At 45.3% G+C, this 20,013-nt stretch overlaps 1 protein-coding gene across 1 annotated transcript; it reads right to left on the bottom strand.

Moving 5' to 3' along the window:
- Nucleotides 1–6,147: 6,147 nt before the first annotated feature.
- crip2l (cysteine-rich protein 2-like) lies at nt 6,148–19,132 on the bottom strand. Its single transcript, XM_037537404.1, has 8 exons — nt 18,977–19,132; nt 12,129–12,223; nt 10,634–10,691; nt 10,203–10,337; nt 9,763–9,831; nt 8,400–8,494; nt 7,815–7,872; nt 6,148–6,635 (listed from the first exon to the last, which is right to left on the bottom strand). The coding sequence occupies exons 1-8, from the start codon at nt 19,017–19,019 to the stop codon at nt 6,571–6,573; spliced, it is 618 nt and encodes a 205-aa protein (XP_037393301.1). The 5' UTR covers nt 19,020–19,132; the 3' UTR covers nt 6,148–6,570.
- Between the last annotated feature and the right edge of the window lie 881 nt (nt 19,133–20,013).

Genomic DNA, 20,013 nt, shown 5'->3' with positions numbered 1-20,013 from the left:
TGAGTTGCTGTGGTAACAGCCATTACTTTAAAAATGCCTTTGATTCATTGTAGGGTGGGAATGTGTTGGCACCTCAATTCGATTTTGTCATTAACTGGCACTGTTAGCTTAACTGAGTTTGAACGCAGCCTAAACTCTGCTCCCTCATTAATCCTATTAGATGGTGAAACAGACCTATAGACTTAATAACGGTGCACCCTTAAGTCTGCAGGTCTGTTTCAATACATATTACAACAGTAAAACAAATGTCTTCATTCTGATTATTGCTAGATTAGTCTGCTAATAATTTGTGAATTATTCTTGTGTACAGTCATGGTTACTACAGTTTCAGGCCTTTTACACATACAAGAGAACTGAGCTATTCGTAACTGTAAACTTGTGTGCATTAGTGAGATCCTGTGTTTTCTTTCCTCCTCTGTGTCGAGCTGCACTAAACTCTCCTATTCTCGCCATGTGTGGGTTTATTGTACAGCAGGGGAAACAGCAGAGCCTGTATGACAATCTAATTCTGAGGTTTTGTGAATTGATTCCGAATCTTTCAAGAGGGAATCGTGATGCAGCTAAGGATTGATTTTCTTTACCGTCCCTAATTTACTGATTTATTTTACTGCATCCCATATTGGTCAGATGCACTCTTGGGGTGTGCTGCATATTTTTGGGAATTTTTAAGACACAAATCTGTAGGCGAGTCCAGACCCGATGTAACTGCACAAGGCCGAGATTATTATGAAAAAGACATACAAACATCAAAAACTCACAACACCCAGCGAGTATTTTTTAAACTGGCTTCAACAACTCCGGATCAGAGGAAGAGACCTGAATGGACATGGCAGCCCAGTAACATTCAACATTTATAAGAAGGTTAAGCTCAGTTTACCGATACAGGTCACATGTCTGATTCAGTGTGTTCATCATTTGAGATTTGAGCATATAGAGCTTTTTATTGTTATACTAAAACATTAGACCTACTGCAAAAAGCAAGAGGCTGTTAGAAAAATCACAACAGTGTGAAATAGTGAAATACAATACAAACAGCCCAAATCATGTAAAAGATCATCCACAGATCATCAAAATGCTGAATGAATATTCCAGGTTTGAGCAAATGCAGTAGTTCAGTTTTGTTTGTTTTGTAGACTTTACCCTGTTAGGATTTCAGGTGTTTACAGAGAAACTACACCCCATCCTTTTCAGTGACTCCACCCCTGGTTCTGGCTCAACTTTGAAAAATGCTCAAAAATGAGAGGGGCATGGTGAGAGGGGCACCGACGTGATCTGCGAGTTTGGAGGTGGGGCTGCAAGGGAAACCGGATGGGCTGGGCTGCTGCCTTTTTATAGCTAGCGTACATTAGCTACCAGAAAATATGGAAAAATTTGCTCTACTTCCATACCCATACCATGAGCCTTAACCGTATGAGGCACTGACTCAAGCTGCTGAAGAGTTAAGGTAGTGCCAGAAAATAATTAGCAGTGAGTGGGAGACGCACCGAACGACAGAACATTCTCGAAAATAGTGTCAGCTTGCTTCTAATGATCTGTTTAGCAGGTCTGTATTCAATATAACCCGTCCTGATTTCTTAGATGTATTACTGAATTCCGAATGAATGAAGTGGATTTCTTTGAACACGGTCTACATTTCATTCAGTTTGACATCAAGGTCACAGACTGCACCCCCGGTCAGCCAAGGTTCGCTGCAGGGGTCCTAAATCTTTACATGGCACTTACCATTACATCCTATTTAGCATAAGCTAACTAACTCCTCACAAGCTCACTGTTTTTAAGCGTGAACCACTAGTTTTTGAGTTTGACTGGGCTAGTAAACCCAGCTCCAACCCCAATTCCAGTGAAGTTGGGACGTTGTGTAAAACATAAATAATAACAGAAAACGATGATCTGCAAATCCTTTTCAACCCATATTCAACTGAACACACTACAAAGACGAGATATTTAATGTTCAAACGGATAAACTTTATTGTTTTTTGCAAATATTCACTCATTTTGAATTTGATGCCTGCAACACGTTCCAGAGAAGTTGGGACAGGGGCGTGTTTCCCACTGAGTTACATCACCTTTCCTTTAACACTCAATAAGCGTTTGGGAACTGAGGACACTGATTGTTGAAGCTTTGTAGGTGGAATTCTTTCCCATTCCTGCTTGATGCCCAGCTTCAGCTGCTCAGCAGTCCGGGGGTCTCCGCTGTCGTATTTTGTGCTTCATAATGCGCCACACATTTTCAATGGGAGACGGTCTGGACTGCAGGCAGGTCAGTCTAGTACCTGCACTCTTTTACTACGAAGCCACGCTGTTGGAACACGTGCAGAATGTGGCTTGGCATCGTCTTGCTGAAATAAGCAGGACGTCCCTGAAAAAGACGCTGCTTGGATGGCAGCAGATGTTGCTCCAACACCTGTATGTACCTTTCAGCATTAATGGGGCCTTCACAGATGTGCCAGTTAGGCGGCGGCGTTTCTGGGTGGTGTTGATATGTGGCTTCGCTTTGCATGGCAGAGTTTTAACCTGCACTTGTAGACGGAGCGACGAACTGAGTTCACTGACAGTGGTTTTCCGAAGTGTTCCTGAGCCCATGTGGGAATATCCGTTACAGAATGATGTGGGTTTTTAATGCAGAGCCGCCTGAGGGGTCGAAGGTCACGGGCATTCAGTGTTGGTTTTCTGCCTCGCCGCTTACCTGCAGAGATTTCTCCAGATTCTCTGAATCTTCTGATGATATTATGGACTGTAGATGATGAAATCCCTAAATTCCTGCAGTTGCACGTTGAGAAACGTTGATCTTAAACTGTTGGACTATTTGCTCACGCAGCTGTTCACTAAGTGGTGAACCTCGCCCGTCCTTGCTTGTGAACGACTGAGCCTTTCAGGGATGCTCCCTTTATACCCAATCATGACACTCACCTGTTTCCAATTAACCTGTTCACCTGTGGAACGTTCCAAACAGGTGTTTTTGAGCATTCCTCAACTTTCCCAGTCTTTTGCTGCCCCTGTCCCAACATTTTTGGAACGTGTTGCAGGCATCAAGTTCAAAATGAGTGAATATTTGCAAAAAACAAGGTTTATCCGTTTGAACATTAAATATCTCGTCTTTGTAGTGGATTCAATTGAATGTAGGTTGAAAAGGATTTGCAGATCATCGTTTTCTGTTTTTATTTATGTTTTACACAACGTCCCAACTTCACTGGAATTGGGGTTGTAAAAGGCGATTAACATTTGTCTGTTTAACTTGAAGACTATTGTTTAGCGTCCTTACTCTGTGTTTAAGCCCAATTTCACCTACTATGTTTTTGTGTTTCCTTTCTAGCTTTAATTTAATGAAATGTGACTTGATAGTATAAAACGATTCACGTGCTTTCCCCACTGTTTTCCTGCCAGTTGATTTCTTTACCACAGTTCAAGGACTCCCAGTGGTTGTTTTGAAGTATTTGCGTAATGCATGTTGGAGATTGTAGTGAGTTGACAGACGAAAGCAAAAACAAAATTATGAATCCTGTCAAACTGATGAGGCTGAGGGAAGCAATGCTACACAACAAGTACTGCAATAACATGATAAACAACACATTAAATCCTTGTTTTATAGCAGAATGCTATAAAGTTGCACTGGTACAAAGTAATACCTTCATTATGGAGGGCCATTAATCTTTTGCCAACAGTCATGTGAAATATTCATGACCCGCGTTCACATTTCCAATGAGCCATATGTTCCACAGGCCCCTCTGTTCAATGTGATTTGTATTCAGGGGAGCCGATGGCATCCTCGACTTCCTGGCTCCCGTTCACTAGGCGGGAGGAGAGTGAGTCATGGGCCTGCAGGGCATCTTCTAAGACACCAGCAGTAAATGCAGCGCATTAAAACTCTGCTCTTAGGACCTCACCATGTCTAGTCTCTTATCCTGGGCATTCCCTCAATCCCTCTGTGTGGATCCCACTGGAATAGTGGGTTAAAAAGTGCTGATGAATGTGCTCTCAGATAAAGAGCTGCTTCCCAGCTCGGTTCTTCAGACCTACCATGCTATCATTATAGGTTTAGAGGCTTTTGGTCGCATAGCTTTAAGCAGGAGCTTCATGTCTTGGCAACTGGCAAAACACAGCACTTCCCCATCACACCAGCTATGCTGAGGGAGCATGCCAGACATGGTGGTGTCTGTGCGCCCTCCAGTGGGCTTTAGAACAACAAGCAGCAAGATGTGGATAAACCTGGAGCTCACTATAACCATCAGTGTGAAAGTGCAGATCAGAGGTCTTCCAGACTTTGCATCCAGTACTGTACTTTACTAGCAGATGACTGACCTCTTAACGGGACTGACTGGCTACTGTGTCATGCTTAGTAGTGATTCCGAAATCCAGGACCATAAACTGAACTGAAGGTCTGGAATTGAAGACCTCTGGTATGGACTGTCATCACAGTCCTGTTTAGCTGGCAATGTAACCAAAGGCAGCTCAAAGTCGAGGGTGGAAAAAGTGCATAAAAGCTCTCAGTAAGTAGAGGTATGGGTGTCAAAATCGTATTAAATATAAATAAATATTAAATATGTTGGGACAGAATGTGAAGAGCAGTGATTTGGGAACCCACTTTGACCTGTATTTCAACAAAACCATTTTTTGCAAATATATAGGCTCCTTCTGATATTGGTGCCTGTAAAACATCTTTTCCAGGGGTGTCCATGATTATTTGAACATGACACACAAAGAAAAACTCTGCAATTTTAAGTTTTCTTTGTTAGGTGATGTGATGTGGAGACAAATAGGAAGAAAAAATATAAAAACAAAATGAGGAGTCATTATCAGTTTAATTTTACACTGATATGAATTTCATTGGGTGGTTTAAAAAAAAACAACAGATCAAAAAGTACACGCAGTCTTTGGGAGAGATTTAAAAGGAAAATAAAATTTAATTTCAGTAATGTCAGTTTATCCTAAATACAATAACATATATAAGTATGTTTGAGCCCTGTTTAAAAGGTCTTATTTAAAAGACTGAGGCACTTGAGTGGTACAAACACGCAACGTCTGATTCACAATACAAAGAATTCTCAGCAAAGATCACGCATGTGTTGAACTTCTACAGCAGAATATGTGGAGTCCAGGAGCTGCTCGTCCACTTTAGTGTTTGAACTTGTTAGCATGTTTATGTGGTGTTTAATCCCAGCAAAACTGCCAGAGAAAACTCAGGTCTGCTGTAGCGACTTTACAGAGGAATGTAAATTTGACTAAAACAGAGGTTTGCCATTAAACACTGCTAGATGCTGTTCCATCTATTTATCCTGGGGACAAAGCAAGTACAAGCCAACTGGTACAAGCCAACTGGTACAAGCCAACTGGTACGTTTACTTTTCTTGTGTTTTATCCATTGCAACAAATCTACGAAGCTGAAACCAACTTCTTATTTGAGATCTTCTTGTTTGAATTCTTCCATTCCACCTTAAACGGTGCAGCAGTTAAGGTAAAGTTCAGAAAAGAAGGCCTGAGGCACCAAAACGTAACTGCTGAAACTTTTAAGGTTTAAGGTGGAACGGGAAGCTGACCTCTACCTTGTAATAAATCTGCAATGTACTAGACAAAATTAGACAACGTTGGCCTTACATATCAATTTAAGAATGGTCATGAATCATGAAAATAAATAAATAAATAAATAAATAAGCACAACACTGGGGCTGCGCAACTTTCTGGCAGCAGCTGCCTTTGGTGCGGCCTCCTGCAGTGAGGAAGTCACGGACTCTAAAGGACGAGAACAGCCAACAAACCCAGGAGGAGCAGACAGTGGGACAGAGAGGCGTGAAGGAGGAAGTCTGTGTGGATCTGAACCGCAGCAAGAGGGCGTCTGCACCATCTGTCATCTCCATACAACACAGTGAGAACATCCTCCATCAGACAGCTTCATACCTCAGCACCACACTGCGGAATCTCTCAGCTCAGCTTCAGCAGCTTCAATGTGTCACAGCTTTAAATGGCAAGTGCTTTAATTTCAGTAAAACCTCTAAGATTAAACCGGTTACCTTCACTTACTGCTACACCTGCTCATCTCATGATATATTGGCACTGTAATGCTACACAAACAGAAGCTAAAGCTAAAGCTAACCTCTTAGCTTATAAATAGCTTCTGAGTGTTGGTCTTGAAATAAAACCAGTCACACAAACTTTGCAACACACGGTTCTTTTGTTTTAATTGTACAAAACTTTGTGACATCATCAACAGTGACAGGCAAGTGGGTGCACAGTTAACCAATAGAAAACAGGCACGGTCAATAAACAATAAATAAGGTGGGCCAAAAAGGCCTCTTACATCAACTAACGTGTAGGAGTTATTAAAAAAACAAAGATCAGGAGAAGTAACACTGTTCAGCTGGTGGCAGCCATCAAATTCAGGTAAATGCTACATCTTCTATTTAAAAAAAGTACAAAGTATATAAATACGGCAAGGCTAGGCTCGTGTGAGGTTCATATGAATTAGTAAATGAGACTGGCACATGATAAACTAGTTAGTTCCACACATTCAAGATATAGAGGATAAAACTGGTTTGAACTAGATGAGCAGGCCTGGACGAGTTACACTCGTTTTTTTCACGGCTGATTCTCGGCGCTCGGCTCTTCATAGATGTAGCTCCCCATCCCTCCAGTGTTCACTCCTAAACAGATAAATGATACGGTGCGTTGGATCAGTCATCAATGTCTGAAACTAACATTAACGGTCCAAACAAAGTCCACAGCAGTTTACCCACCCGTTCAGTCTACAGCCGTTTACCCCACCCGTTCAGTCTACAGCCGTTTACCCCACCCGTTCAGTCTACAGCCGTGTACCCCACCAGTTCAGTCTACAGCCGTTTACCCCCACCCGTTCAGTCTACAGCAGTTTACCCCACCCGTTCAGTCTACAGCAGTTTACCCACCCGTTCAGTCCACAGCAGTTTACCCACCCGTTCAGTCCACAGCCGTTTACCCACCCGTTCAGTCTACAGCCGTTTACCCACCCGTTCAGTCCACAGCAGTTTACCCACCCGTTCAGTCCACAGCAGTTTACCCACCCGTTCAGTCTACAGCCGTTTACCCACCCGTTCAGTCCACAGCAGTTTACCCCCCCGTTCAGTCTACAGCCGTTTACCCACCCGTTCAGTCCACAGCAGTTTACCCCACCCGTTCAGTCCACAGCCGTTTACCCCACCCGTTCAGTCCACAGCAGTTTACCCACCCGTTCAGTCTACAGCCGTTTACCCACCCGTTCAGTCTACAGCCGTTTACCCCACCCGTTCAGTCTACAGCCGTTTACCCACCCGTTCAGTCTACAGCCGCGTACCCCACCAGATCAGTCTACAGCCGTGTACCCCACCAGTTCAGTCTACAGCCGTTTACCCCCACCCGTTCAGTCTACAGCAGTTTACCCCACCCGTTCAGTCTACAGCAGCTTACCCCACCCGTTCAGTCTACAGCCGTTTACCCACCCGTTCAGTCTACAGCCGTTTACCCCACCCGTTCAGTCTACAGCCGTTTACCCCCACCCGTTCAGTCTACAGCCGTTTACCAACCCGTTCAGTCTACAGCAGTTTACCCACCCGTTCAGTCCACAGCAGTTTACCCCACCCGTTCAGTCTACAGCATTTTACCCACCCGTTCAGTCTACAGCAGACACCCCAAAGATTCCCAATGATTATATGATGTATTTGGGTAATACATGTTGGGAAGTGTAGAGAAAGATGAATGAAAACATAGCCACTGTCTGTGTGTACAGAAATAGGTGATTACAGCAGAATAAGTCATATGAATTCTGAAAAATGCCTTTAATTCAGGTGTTATATGAGACGATGGAGTACCTTTCGGTCCAAAGAGCACTGCGTAGCATGGCTTATGGCAGTACGGTTGGCCATCATGCTGCAACAGAAAACACACCATAATCACCGTTTCTGAATTTGGATGTGTTACACTTCCAGGTTGGAAATCATCTCAGATTCTCCAGAAAGTCCTCTGTTTGGCTCCACCCACTGATTACACATTCTGTCTGTTTCTGCTAAAGAACATATGAAGCCAATATTCACTCCTAACATGATCGGCTGATTTACACTTACTAACAGAAACACTTTTACTGAAATAGATTTTACTGAAGACCCATAGATCATCATAGAAAATCTAGGGCTGGGATGCAAAGTGATTTTCAAAAAAAAAAAAAAAAAATCTATAATATTCAAAATGATTAGCTGTACAGTTTCATATTCAGTACATTCTGGAAAAAGACTTGCCCCACAGGGGGAGACGAGCCTTGCAGCCTTTTCACACTGAGTGTGAGCTACAAAAACAAATCCTTAAATAAATGAATAAATAAAATGCCTGTAAAACGGCTGTTCAGCAGTGACTGCGTCCGGACTGTTCAGATGCCCAAAGGGTTCAGCTCTACTGCTCACCTCAGCGTGGCTCCCAGGAGCCAAAGTCTTACCGCAGCGCTCGCAGCGCAGACACGGCCTGTGCCAGTCTTTACCCAGAGACGTCACCTTCTCAGCTGACACACGGAAAAACAACAAAGTAGAACAAAATACAAAACATCATGTTTAATTTTCTCACAGTTCACATTCTGGATAATCTAAATCAGAGTAAATGCTGATCACCTGTTACTTCATCTAGAGTTAGTAGTGCAGTGATACTCCTTGTATCTTTTCACCGTTGAAGTGAGTTTTTGAAGAAATAATGATCTAATTCTAAACCTGATAAATTCATTAAATGACGTCAAAAACGTTCCATTAAATCTACACAATGTTGCGTGAAATGATTTTAAGGAATTTTCTATACGCTACAGCTAAGCTATGGATTTTTTGCTATAAGGTGCTTCTTGTTTGGGGTGCAGTTGCTTTTAGGCGTGTGTGGTAGCTTTGGGACAGATATACTAGCCTTAAGATGGTGTGCGGTAGACTTTAGATGGCTATGGTAGCTTTTAGATGCCATGCAGTATCCTTTAGACAGCTGCACTAGCCTCAAAACAGTGTGCGGTAGGCTTTACACATCGGTTTTATAACCTCTAGACAGTGTATGGTGGCCTTTAGATGGTAGTCTTCAGACAGTGTATGGTGGCCTTTAGATGGTAGTCTTCAGACAGTGTATGGTGGCCTTTAGATGGTAGTCTTCAGACAGTGTATGGTGGCCTTTAGATGCTGAGTGGTAGCTTTGAGATGGAGCGGTAGCCTTTAGATGGTATGCTATACCTTTAGCCTGCTGTGGAAGCCTTAAGACAGTGTGCAGTAATCTTTAGACAGTCCATGCCAGTCTACAGCCGGCATGTGGTAGTCTTTAGATGATGATCAGAACCTCTTTTCCAGAACATATGACGCAGCTCTACACCCTCTTGTGGAGGATGGAGTTCAGACAGCTCACGGTTCTTCAGTATGAGAACATATAGCATTAGACAGAAGCTCATTTGTATATCAAAAAAGTAATTTACTTTTTAATTAATTAATTTTCTATTTAATGACTATTTGAATGTTCAAATATTCTAACTCTTCCTACTCTGTCCAGGAGCAACAAAAGTTAAAACAGCTTCAAATCTATGAACGTTGGCTGAATAGCAGTACGCCTGTTCACTCAGGTACACCACCGAAGCTGCTGCGGCCTCAGCACGTATGCGTGAAGTTGATGGATGGATTTTCATTTTACGTGTTTGATGTTTAATGAATCGTAAGCGTATTCAGTAGAAGAGTCACAAAAGCTCCAGAGAGCAGAACTAGAGGAAAGTATTTGTTACGTAGTGATGAACAGTTTAAAGCCGTGAGAACTTACCAAAATACACGGTTTTGCTGCAGCGTGGACAGATGTTGGGCTGTCCAGAGAAAGATGAGAAGCTTGCAGCTGAAGGAGAAGAACGAAAGATAACATCATCAAAATAAACCCTATAACTTATTCAACAGTGAGAAAACAATCAGGACTTCTCTTTTCTGATCATTTCAACTGTTGATGCAATGAGGCAAAGTCAGCCCTTTCGTCTAACATCAGTGGCTGACCTCACAGATGCTCTTTTGACTGAATGGACTGTTATAGAGGGGGACAACTCCATGTTAACGCCCATGGACTTGGAATAAGACATCCAACAATCTCATGTAGGTGTTATCAATAAAGTGTCCACATACTTTTGGCCATAAAGTGTGCGTGTATGTGTGTGTGTGTGTGTGAGAATTATATTCAGCCCTACTCAGCAGTAGAAGTCCTTCAGATGTTCTCACCCTTCACTGGTCCACGGGTCAGAGGAGCTGCTTTCTTCTCCTCAGCTTTGGGTTCCGGTTCTGTTCCAGTGCTGACAGGAGCATCGCTGACTGGTGTCTCATACACGTATGATCCAGCACCTCCAATATTTACACCTGCAGAACGAACAGCAGAATAGAGCACACAAATCAGCTCAGTCAGCACAATCTGAGCTGTTAAGCATCATACAGTAAAATACAGTCAGTGTGAAATACTGTTTTCACTTTTTCATCCATTAGAAACAGAAGCAGGTTTGATTTGGTGACCCACATACTGGAAGACTGCAGAGATTCAGAAGCTGTGATGTTGAGTCTGCGTCTCTAATGAAGTGTTTGTGGCATCGAGGGAGAAAACGTCCTACTTTACACCACAAATTTGCATCAAAAACAGATGCTAATTAGCTGTACTGCACCTTTGGGCCCATAGAGGGCAGCGTAGCACGGCTTGTGGCAGTATGGCTTCCCATCATGCTGTGAAAATAAAACACAAAACGTTAGAGACGGTTTACAGTCACTGTATTTTCACACTCTGTTTACTGTGTTTTAGGGTTGTAAATCACTTTGGGCTGTTCACTGAGATCTCTACTTCTGAAATATGATTAATTCTGAATATTACTTGTATTACAGCTTCATTCAAGTCATTTTAGGGAGCTTCCACAGTTACCTTATTTGGTCCGGACCTTCAGGCTTTTCAGTTTGGTCTGAACCAAAACAGCAGGCGTGAAAGTTTCCTCGGTTCTGGACCAAAGACCAAAATATGGTCCGACCAAATGAGGTGTTTTTTGTGAAGATCAAACTGAACCATGGTCCGGTACACACCTAGAAAAGGGTGTCATGAAAACTGACAATCCTATGTAGATGTTTATAAATGCGTATTCCCACAGGTCTATATAGGCTATAAATGTTACACCTATCAAAATGAGATAAAGTCTTTATGGCCGATGACACCTGGTGGTAGCGTTTACGTCAGGTGTCATGACCAGCTTTTGTAGGCGTCATGTAGGCTCATTACCTGAACCCTACAGTAAAACGTTTTGGTCCAAGGAACAAGTCTGTCTCATTCTGTGAGAGAACGAGAGAGAATATTCATTTTTCTCCATTCAGTCAGAAAAGGCTGCCCGCAGAACTACAGACGCTTCTCTACAAACCAATCAGAGTCCAGTACAGGGAGACGCAGCCCACGCAGGTGATGATGACCGAACGCACTCGCAGTGCTCTACACTCTAGATCGCTTATTATTGTAGACGCAGGCATTTCTGCTGAAGGGGTGTAATTACCAGCAGGGGAATGATCAGCTTCTTACTGAAGCCCTTATATCACCATCTATTCAGCCTTTAGAGCACAGCTCGATTAAGATGTACGCCTCCAGTCAAAAGTTTGAACGCTGCTCACACAGATTTTCTTATTTAACTCTGATCACAAACGTCAAAACTATGGAATAGTTCATATGGAATTACTCCAGACTGAAATACTGACCTTTAGCACCCAATTAGCTTAAATGCACTGAGGTCAGATGTTTTGATAATGACCTTTAATTAACTTTACTAAAAACACAGTAATTAGTGTAACAGAATGATAGCAGTTCTAAATCTAAATTTCATTGGTAGGGCAAAACTGCTGTAGGCTGAATGGGCGGGACTAAACTGCTGAGGGCTGAATGGGTGGGGCTAAATGGCTGTAGGCTATAATGGGTGGGGCTAAACGGCTAAATGGGTGGGGTTATTTCAAAGTAATTACGATATGGAGCGCATTTATTTTCTTTGCACTGAACTGCAGTTACTCCACTGTTTGAAGTGCTCATTATCTCTGTATTTGGCGAATGAAGACTCTGATTCAGAGATGGAGACTTATTTCCATCTCTGCTAATATTTACTCCACATTCTCTCCATCTTTACTACTACTGTCTACCTCGGCGTGTCCTCCAGGGTTCAGGGTCTTGTTGCAGCGCTCACACTTCAGACAGAACTTGTGCCAGTCTTTCCCCAGAGAAGTCACCTTCTCCGCTGAGGAACCACAGGAGGAGAAACACACACAGAGAGAGAGAGAGAGAGAGAGAGAGAGAGAGAGAGAGAGAGAGAGAGAGAGAGAGAGAGAGAGAGAGAGAGAGAGACAGACAGACAGACACAGAGAGAGAGAGAGAGAGCGAGAGAGAGCGAGAGAGAGAGAGAGAGAGAGGGGGAGAGAGAGAGAACACATTAGAAATGTGCCAACATTCCTCCTCTGTGAGAGCAATAATGCATAAATCAACTGGCCACTTTATTAGAAACACCTACCATATATCCCCACTATGTATATGTACAGGTAGGGACTGTAGTGAATCTGTTGCTGTACAGTTTATCAGCTGCTCTCGACTCTATTCATCATTGCTCAGGTTCTGGTCAAAGGACCACTGAGGTCCAGATATTAGAGTGTTGGAATATGACTTGAAAGAGAGGTCCACCACCCACACATATCCAGCCATCAGCAGCTCTGTGGTCAGAAATGGGCTGCTGAGGACAGGCTGGAGCGTGGCTAATAAACACTCTGCATGAACAGATGTTCTTTAGTCTAACTAAAGCGAGGTGGAACTACCAGGTAGGGCTTTCTGATGAGTTCTGGCCAAGACCTTCATTTCCAGTACAGTTTCAAAGTTGGCTGCGTCACATTCCCACACGTTAAGACCCACATATGAGATCTGAGTCTGTTCTTTAAAGTTTTACACTTCTGACTTTCAAGAAGTTACTTTGAGCTGACGAGCCGACTTAGCCGACCTAGCGAGTCCACTTAGCCGACTTAGCCGACCTAGCGAGTCCACTTAGCCGACTTAGCCGACCTAGCGAGTCCACTTAGCCGACTTAGCCGACCTGGCGAGTCCACTTAGCCGACTTAGCCGACCTGGCGAGTCCACTTAGCCGACTTAGCCGACCTGGCGAGTCCACTTAGCCGACTTAGCCGACCTGGCGAGTCCACTTAGCCGACTTAGCCGACCTGGCGAGTCCACTTAGCCGACTTAGCTGACCTAGCGAGTCCACTTAGCCGACCTAGCGAGTCCACTTAGCCGACCTAGCGAGTCCACTTAGCCGACCTAGCGAGTCCACTTAGCCGACTTAGCGAGTCCACTTAGCCGACCTAGCGAGTCCACTTAGCCGACCTAGCGAGTCCACTTAGCCGACCTGGCGAGTCCACTTAGACGACCTGGCGAGTCCACTTAGACGACCTGGCGAGTCCACTTAGACGACCTAGCATTTAATTTTTTAACTACAACCCCAATTCCAATGAAGTTGGGATGTTGTGTAAAACAAAAATAAAAACAGAATACAATAATTATATTCAACTGAATACACTACAAAGACGAGATATTTAATGTTCAAACGGATAAACTTTATTGTTTTTATTCACTCATTTTGAATTTGATTCCTGCAACATGTTCCAAAGAAGTTGGGACAGGAGCAACAAAAGACTGGGAAAGTTGAGGAACGCTCAAAAACACCTGTTTGGAACATTCCACAGGTGAACAGGTTAATTGGAAACAGGTGAGTGTCATGATTGGGTATAAAGGGAGCGTCCCTGAAAGGCTCAGTCGATCACAAGAGAGGACGGGCGAGGTTCACCACTTAGTGAACAACTGCGTGAGCAAATAGTCCAACAGTTTAAGATCAACGTTTCTCAACGTGCAACTGCAGGAATTTAGGGATTTCATCATCTACAGTCCATAATATCATCAGAAGATTCAGAGAATCTGGAGAAATCTCTGCAGGTAAGCAGCAAGGCAGAAAACCAACACTGAACGCCCGTGACCTTCGACCCCTCAGGCGGCTCTGCATTAAAAACCCACATCATTCTGTAATGGATATTCCCACATGGGCTCAGGAACACTTCGGAAAACCACTGTCAGTGAACTCAGTTCGTCGCTCCGTCTACAAGTGCAGGTTAAAACTCTGCCATGCAAAGCGAAGCCAGATATCAACACCACCCAGAAAGGCCGCCGGCTTGTCTGGGCCGAGCTCATCTGAGATGGACTGACGCAGAGTGGAAAAGTGTCCTGTGGTCTGACGCGTCCACATTTCGCACTGTTTCTGGAAATCATGGACGTCGTGTCCTCCGGGCCAAACAGGAAAAGGACTGTCCGGATTGTTTTCAGCGCAAAGTTCAAAAGCCAGCATCTCTGATGGTGTGGGGGGGGTGTTAGTGCCCATGGCAGGGGTAACCTGCACATCTGTGAAGGCCCCATTAATGCTGAAATGTACATACAGGTTTTGGAGCAACATCTGCTGCCATCCAAGCAGCGTCTTTTTCAGGGACGTCCTGCTTATTTCAGCAAGACGATGCCGAGCCACATTCTGCACGTGTTCCAACAGCGTGGCTTCGTAGTAAAAGAGTGCGGGTACTAGACTGGCCTGCCTGCAGTCCAGACCATCTCCCATTGAAAATGTGTGGCGCATTATGAAGCGCAAAATACGACAGCGGAGACCCCGGACTGCTGAGGAGCTGAAGCTGGACATCAAGCAGGAATGGGAAAGAATTCCACCTACAAAGCTTCAACAATCAGTGTCCTCAGTTCCCAAACGCTTATTGAGTGTTAAAGGAAAGGTGATGTAACTCAGTGGGAAACACGCCCCTGTCCCAACTTCTCTGGAACGTGTTGCAGGCATCAAATTCAAAATGAGTGAATATTTGCAAAAAACAATAAAGTTTATCTGTTTGAACATTAAATATCTCGTCTTTGTAGTGGATTCAGTTGAATATCGGCTGAAAAGGATTTGCAGATCATCGTTTTCTGTTTTTATTCATGTTTTACACAACGTCCCAACTTCACTGGAATTGGGGTTGTATATGCAGTTTGAAGTTTTCAGGTTTGACACAGCTACAACGCGAAGTGAGGAGAGAGCTGCGGCTGCAGCGTCACTGTACTGAGTCAGCTAATCAGAGACGTCCAGCACTGACCAACAAATGAGGTTAAATCTGTGGTTCTGGTCGGTCAGGCTGCTTCTTCTGATGAAGCTGAATTTAGCATCTTATTCAGATATTCTGCTCCACCTTAAATGGTACTACAGCTATTTTCTGGTGCATGCACACCATTTAAGGTGGCTGATCATTTCGGTCAAACCAGTCCAGCTTTAAGGTGTGGCTGTTTCTGTGGCTCTGAGAAATGGAACATACCTGCTAACAGAAATCGACAGATGTGAGAACCCAGAAAAGGCTCTAGTCTAAGCCTGTCTGAAGCAGAGACGCCTGTTCATGTCATGTTCATGTTTTTTTAATTTAGAACTGTTTTTTATTAAATATTATGGTGATTTGCTGCTCTTATGAATTACTTTGTGTTTATTCAGCTGTGAACTGTCTTCTTCTAAATGTTGTGCTAATATGATTGTACTGAATTAACCTTCAGAGCACCTTGAGCTTTTCACCTAAATGCAGCGTTATTACTGCAGAGGAGAATCTAGAGGTTCATATGAGGTTACAAAGGTCTGAATTTGTTCATCTGTAATTATAGTTCTGGAGCCTCATGCAGGTAGTCTCTCAGCGTGGAGCTGGATCTGCATGTCCCTTCCAAAAATGTGTCCCCCTGTGCTTGCAAGGGGGTGTGGGGGAGAGGACACTGATAGTGAAATGACTCTTATCAGTCAGTCGCACGTCAGAACATCCCAGAATATCCAGGTCACATTCCTCTGCAAGCTTTCTGCAAACGACTGGATGAATGAGAAATCATTAACGGAGTTAAAATGCAGTCATGTGAGACCTGGACTGCATCAACTTTACAATGGAGATAGACAGTAGATCATAACTGATTACAGATCATAACTGATTATAATAAAGTACAGTCATCTGTATGAAAGAACATTTTTAAAATGATCTTTTCTTTTAGACGTTAATTTTAATCAGGCATTCATTTGAATTTGTCTTAGAAACGACTAAGATCAAAATGTCTTTAAAGGGCCCTTTTTCCTAAACTGCCAGAGGCTGAACGGGCGGAGCTAAACTGCTGGAGGCTGAACGGGTGGGGCTAAACTGCTGGAGGCTGAACGGGTGGGGCTAAACTGCCGGAGGCTGAACGGGCGTGGCTAAACTGCTGGAGGCTGAACGGGCGGGGCTAAACTGCTGGAGGCTGGATGGGTGGAGCTAAACTGCCATATGCTGAATGGGTGGGGCTAAACTGCTGGAGGCTGGATGGGTGGAGCTAAACTGCCATATGCTGAACGGGCGGGGCTAAACTGCTGGAGGCTGGATGGGTGGAGCTAAACTGCCATATGCTGAATGGGTGGGGCTAAATCGTATTAATGGTGTAAAAAATGCCTTGATCTGAAAGTAGCAGATTACATCAACTGTACTATAAAACATGTCCTAATAAACATATTCTAATAAATGTGTGCCTATTAAAATTCAGAGGCCTTTTTCCAAATGTAAAATTTTTTAAAATCTTACACGCATTTTTCTAAATTCTTTGCATAATTAACTGGTTAAGATGTCAAAAAAATTCATTCAGAGCGGTTTGGTGTGAAAACGCACTGTTCTAGATAAACTGACCGAGTCAGAACCGTTCACAGTGGTGGTGATGGGAACCAGACGTCCCCCTCTAAAAGATGAACTGGTTCTGAATTCTGGATTTAGAGAGATCACTGGAATTCCTCTTTAAGTGGAGAGGAAGAGTTGCTATTAGTGTGTAGTTAGCTGCTCTTTCTGACTGGAGAGTGTTTATGAAGGCACACGGCACCAAATCTACACATTAAAACAGCATCTTTCAGGATCTGCGCGCCGTGTCCACTCCCACGTCCACTCAGGCCTCTGATACATCTAATTAAAGGACAGCAAACAGCTGTTTCTGTTTTTTTTGTGTGAAAAGCACAACAAACACCAGGGGAACTCTCTCAGGATGAGGAGAGGAGGAACTCCAGCAGAGGAGCAGCTGCACAGTGAATTATTCAGAGCAGAACCCGTCAGAGAGAATTAAACCCTGACAAACAGGCACCTGCAGTTACTAAAGCTACTGATAACTCGCTTTAATAAATTAGCATTAATATCATGAGGCCACACATTAACAGACTTCATACATTGGCTTTAATAATGTTAATGTCAATATTAAATCCAGACTTCAGTCCCTTTGACACTTCAGCACCTGTGGGCGGTGCCTAAATGTTTCACCTGTTTTTAATGATGTGGTCAGCTGGTATTTACTCCGCAGGTCCTGAACGCAGGGAAACAGGTCACGAACCGAAGCAGCACCAACTGCCTGCTGCACCGCACCTACAGCAGTTCAGCCCCACCCACCACACCTACAGCAGTTCAGCCACGCCCACCACACCTACAGCAGTTCAGCCCCACCCACCACACCTACAGCAGTTCAGCCACGCCCACCGCACCTACAGCAGTTCGGCCCCACCCACCGCACCTACAGCAGTTCAGCCCCACCCACCGCACCTACAGCAGTTCAGCCGCGCCCACCACACCTACAGCAGTTCAGCCACGCCCACCACACCTACAGCAGTTCAGCCACGCCCACCACACCTACAGCAGTTCAGCCACGCCCACCGCACCTACAGCAGTTCAGCCCCGCCCACCGCACCTACAGCAGTTCAGCCACGCCCACCGCACCTACAGCAGTTCAGCCGCGCCCACCGCACCTACAGCAGTTCAGCCACGCCCACCGCACCTACAGCAGTTCAGCCCCGCCCACCGCACCTACAGCAGTTCAGCCCCACCCACCGCACCTACAGCAGTTCAGCCCCACCCACCGCACCTGCAGTAGTTCAGCCCCACCCACCGCACCTGCAGCAGTTCAGCCCCACCCACCGCACCTGCAGCAGTTCAGCCCCGCCCACCGCACCTACAGCAGTTCAGCCACGCCCACCGCACCTACAGCAGTTCAGCCCCACCCACCGCACCTGCAGCAGTTCAGCCCCACCCACCGCACCTGCAGCAGTTCAGCACCACCCACCGCACCTACAGCAGTTCAGCCCCACCCACAGCACGTACAGGCCCACCCACCGCACCTACTTCTTGAAAAAGCTCATTCATAGACTCACATATGATTCATATCAGTCTTGAAGGCACAACCCGTTTTATTCCGAAGGTTGGAAAATTATCATAAAAATGAATTTCCTCTAATTTCCTGTATGTGTATCTCAGGAAAAGCAGAATGAAGAGGACTGAAAGAGCAGGTGATGAGCCCTTTAAAGGTTAAAAGCTGCTGCTGACCACAGCCCTTCTGTTTCACACACGGAATATTACAATATTACACAGCTTATTAAATATGACTGTTGATCACGTAAACACATTAAAACATATAAACCAGGCAAAAACATGCAATTTAAACCTAAAATATATCAAATATTTAAGACGGTTTTTTACCGTGCAACATTACCAATTTGTACCGTGTGGGCGTTTTATATTTTTAGACTTTGGGCTTTTAGGTGTGGAGAAGATTCTCCATTAGCTGCATTAACCCCACTCGGACGGTCCCCACGCGCAGATCTTTCACTGTCAGAGCTGCAGACCGAAGCTGCCCCGGCGCAGGCAGAGGCGTCTGGTCTCAGCGCGCTGAGCGGGGCGAGTGAGGCTGAGCTCAGGGAGGCGGAGAAGCGGAGAAGCCCCTAACAGGGCGAGAAAGGACACAGTAAAAACGATGCGACACGGGCCGAGCGCGGGGACCGGGCCGAGCGCGGGGACCGGGCCTGATCTCCATTTAAACCGGAGACGGCCGAGCGGCAGGGGCAGTCACGCAGGCGGAGGCTGGGCTTCTGTAACACAGCAGTGGGAAATGAAGCGAGAGCGCGACTCACCGAAATACACCGTCTTCTCACACCTGGGGCATTTTGAGGCCATGTCGCTGCTCCGGGTGAGGCGCTCAGCCCGCTGCTGGATGCTCAGCTCACCTTCAGCGGCTCTCAGACTCGGCGGCGCTCCGCGCGGTGCAGCGCCGCCCTGCCGGTGACGTAGCCATAGTGATTATGAACCAATCATAGCGCAGGTGCAGGGATGTTACTAGCCAATCCCAGCGCAGGTGCAGGAACGTTACTAGCCAATCCCAGCGCAGGTGGAGGGATGCGACTAGCCAATCCCAGCACAGGTGGAGGGATGCTACTAGCCAATCCCAGCGCAGGTGGAGGGATGCGACTAGCTAATCCCAGCGCAGGTGGAGGGATGTTACTAGCCAATCCCAGCGCAGGTGGAGGGATGCGACTAGCCAATCCTAGCGCAGGTGGAGGGATGCTACTAGCCAATCCCAGCGCAGGTGGAGGGATGCGACTAGCCAATCCCAGCGCAGGGGGCGGGGATTAAGCGCTTGTTCGCTCGTCTGATTCATAGACGTGCAGACCGAGAAGCCGCGGCGGGTCCAGCCCGGCGGTCAACACCGCGGCTGGACTGCATTCAGTGCCATTAAAGAGCGTCAGTTTCAGAAAAATTCAGTCCAGAATTACACAGAATTTCAGGAGCACTGCAGCCAGAACGCGGACAGGGCGCGAGATTATATTCATCTGATTTCATCTATTCAGGGATCTTAACTTTAAGTAGCAGTCATTTATTGATTTATTGATAACCAGTGATGGTTTATAGCTCTTCTCTCTGTAAATTCTAGCGTTCCTCAATCTGCGTAGAGATTAACAGATTAATGATGGCCCTTCTTACAGCGTCCTGAAATTAGCTTCTGTTCGCATTTCCCCGTTCCACCTTAAATGCTGCAGCTTCAGGCCCCAGAAAGCGACCGCTGGAGCGGGAAAACAGGAAGCAGCGGCGAGCGAGCAGGAAGCCAGGTCCAGCGTGCAGGGATTAGCAGCGACTGGCGCACTGCCGGATTTGCGGGTCGGGTTTGCGGAGC

The sequence above is a fragment of the Pygocentrus nattereri genome, chromosome 4, assembly GCF_015220715.1.
Source record: "Pygocentrus nattereri isolate fPygNat1 chromosome 4, fPygNat1.pri, whole genome shotgun sequence".
Taxonomy (NCBI): Eukaryota; Metazoa; Chordata; class Actinopteri; order Characiformes; family Serrasalmidae; genus Pygocentrus; species Pygocentrus nattereri.
Note: the sequence above shows the minus strand (reverse complement) of the source record. Positions and strands in the feature narration are given on the sequence as shown.

What these genes read in the sequence shown, in the direction of transcription:
- crip2l (XM_037537404.1), bottom strand. Translation starts at nt 19,019, where the DNA reads ATGGCCTCAAAATGCCCCAGGTGTGAGAAGACGGTGTATTTCG. An exon ending in TGAGAAGACGGTGTATTTCG is followed by an intron (nt 12,224 to 18,976) that starts GTGAGTCGCGCT and finishes GTGGTTCCTCAG; the next exon opens with CGGAGAAGGTGACTTCTCTG. An exon ending in TGCCCTCTATGGGCCCAAAG is followed by an intron (nt 10,338 to 10,633) that starts GTGCAGTACAGC and finishes TTCGTTCTGCAG; the next exon opens with GTGTAAATATTGGAGGTGCT.